The following is a 2,500-nucleotide window of genomic DNA, read 5'->3' on the forward strand; positions in this document are numbered from 1 at the left end:
AAGGACTCGATTTAATGATTTTCTCTTTAAAAAGAAAACAGCCTTTCAAGACAACACCGTTCCAATACAAATTACGCAGTGCAGTTACGTAACGCCCATTATGCCGTGTAATAGCTGCCTTTCAGGGAAGTTCTGACCAATTGACTTCATAGAGGACAAAAGCTTATATCTATCTAATAATCCCATTGTTTATTGTATCTTAATAATTGTTCATGTTCAGTAAAGAAGTGTAACTCTTACATCAAAATAGTAAAGGACTTGTATTCCCAAATATTTTGGTACTTTCCTGTGATGTATAAATTTCTACACTTTTTTTACTGAATTCGCATAGAGTTTAAAAATCGTTTACAAAAGAGTCCCAAACATCATTTTTTAAGCGTGCACTGGTATCAGTCGGAAGTGGCTTGGGGACGTTCCTAAAAACAATTAAAGCAATATGACACAATTCAGGAAAGAGAGATTCATGAATTTTTTCCCGTTTTGGCACCACTAGGGATACTAAAATGAGAACTGTCTAACAGCTGAGATATTTTACCAAAACAAAATCGTAAATTATAAATTAGTATGAGATGTCAAATGAGGACTTGAAATTTAAGTTGTTGAAGCTCGAAACTGACTAGTTGTGTTGTAATAAATAATCCCTATTGGGATTTAGTTAAAAAGCGGGGCATTTTGGGTGGACCTGTGTTTAAACCCTTGAAGGTCTATAAAATACCTCAAGGTGAGCACTCTATAAGTCAATAAGTATGGCGTATTATTATTTAAAATATTAATCATTTCCACCTGTCGTCATCAATAATAAGAACATCGAAGTTGTTAAGAGTGCCAAACTTTTGGGTCTCTTCATCTCTGACGATTTGAAATGGAACGCGCATGTTGCTGAGATAGTTAAGAAGGTAGCGTCCAGACTGTACTTGCTGAGGCAGTTAAAACGAGCGGGCCTCGACCCGCTCGAACTTGTATGTTTCTACACCACATGCATTCGGCCGGTCGCCGAATACGCCTGCGAGACCTTTCATAATAGCCTTCCCATATACCTATCAGATGAACTGGAAAGGCTTCAAAAACGCGCCTTTCGTATCATCTATCCCACCTTGAGCTATTCCGAAGCGCGCGTCGCCCTGGGGCTGCCGCTATTAAGCGCTCGAAGAGAGGAACTCACCACGCGCCTCTTCGATAAGATCCTTCAAGACCCCAACCACAGGCTCCATCACTTACTGCCGCCAAAGAATGAATGCCAAGTAACTCTCAGGAAAAAGAGGACTTTCAATGTCCCTCTTTGTAAGACAAATCGCTTTCAGCGGAGCTTTTTAATGGCAAATTCTTCCCGTTCTTAGCTTTTAGTTCTTGGTGTGCAACCTTGCTTTTAATATATTTTTAGATTTAAATTTTAGATTTAAATTCTAGATTTAAATTTTAAATAATTTTAGAATCTTTGTTCACTTGTAAATAGCCGTAATTCAGCCCTTGGCTGCAATGGTTTTATTTAATAAAGCTATCTATTTTCAAGCTTGTACTTTAATGATCTCCTTGTTTGAGTTTTTTTTCTAGATTCTTCGAGTCATGCATATTAACTTCTAGGCTGTTGATATTTTGCAATGCCTTGTAAGATGTTTCTTCTTCATAGCTACAGTGAACAGCTATGATAAAAATATTTGTTATTCGCCATTGTGGACGCTATCTTTGGCATTTTTTTGTTATTATTGTCCTACATTCAGCCGAGTACACCGGCTGCACGAAACCGTTCTTCGTAAATAATCACCTTCGACTGAATCCCTTGCTCGAATTGCTTTCATGTGTTAATCACAAACTAATTTCATCTGTGAACTCTCGGGCAACATTCATTTCATTCGGCTAAACGACAAACTATGTTTCTCGGAATGCAAATTTGTAAACAGCTTCTATTGTGCAGAATAATTTTTGTACTTTCTTTGTGTAATTCCAGTTGCTTTGTATTCTATTTATAATTGACAAAATAGTGTTCACTTGTAATTACAGCTTGGTGGATTTGGCGACCCAGTTTGCATATTAGGTTAGCAGGTGTTCACTGTAGGACAGGTGACTCAACTTTAAAATCAAATTCCACACTATGCGAAAGACAGTGGAATATCCTCACATTTCCAACAAACCGCCTAGACCGATACTTGCATATGGCGGTAACAAGTCTGGCAGTCTATAAAATGGATCTCGTTTGTGGTTTTAGGAGATTGGAAGGAACAAGATACAGGTGCCTGCAATCCACCAGACAACTCTCGATGCTTAATAAAAGTGCATTAAAATTAATGAAAAGTCTCCAAAAACTTCGCGTTCACGGACAGGCAAGTTAATTTGAATGACAACAATCTTCGGGGTTTGTGTTTCAGAGATGAGAATGGACGCCATCAAAAATTACATAGCTCCTTTGCGGCAAAATGTGGCGAAATAGCTCAGAACAGAGAGACTAAGGCTAAAGGACATCATCCATGATGAGGCTTTTCAATTCGTTTGCAGTTCTCTTCAA

The 2,500-nt window shown here is 38.1% G+C and overlaps 1 protein-coding gene across 5 annotated transcripts in view; it reads left to right on the plus strand.

The window, feature by feature from the left end:
* LOC138056351 (uncharacterized) overlaps window positions 1-2,500 on the plus strand; it is a 53,401-nt gene that overhangs the window by 33,530 nt on the left and 17,371 nt on the right. For 2 of the 5 annotated variants that reach the window (XM_068902130.1, XM_068902134.1), the window contains exon 2: window positions 2,204-2,500. This exon is cut by the window's right edge and continues 1 nt beyond it. In XM_068902130.1, the coding sequence (XP_068758231.1) occupies window positions 2,463-2,500 (38 nt within the window). In that variant the 5' untranslated portion in view covers window positions 2,204-2,462. Of the gene's footprint in view, window positions 1-2,203 lie in introns of those variants that run through there. The other 3 variants (XM_068902132.1, XM_068902133.1, XM_068902131.1) reach the window with 3 other exon arrangements.

This window comes from Montipora capricornis, chromosome 7 (genome assembly GCF_036669925.1).
Source record: "Montipora capricornis isolate CH-2021 chromosome 7, ASM3666992v2, whole genome shotgun sequence".
In the NCBI taxonomy this organism is placed as follows: domain Eukaryota; kingdom Metazoa; phylum Cnidaria; class Anthozoa; order Scleractinia; family Acroporidae; genus Montipora; species Montipora capricornis.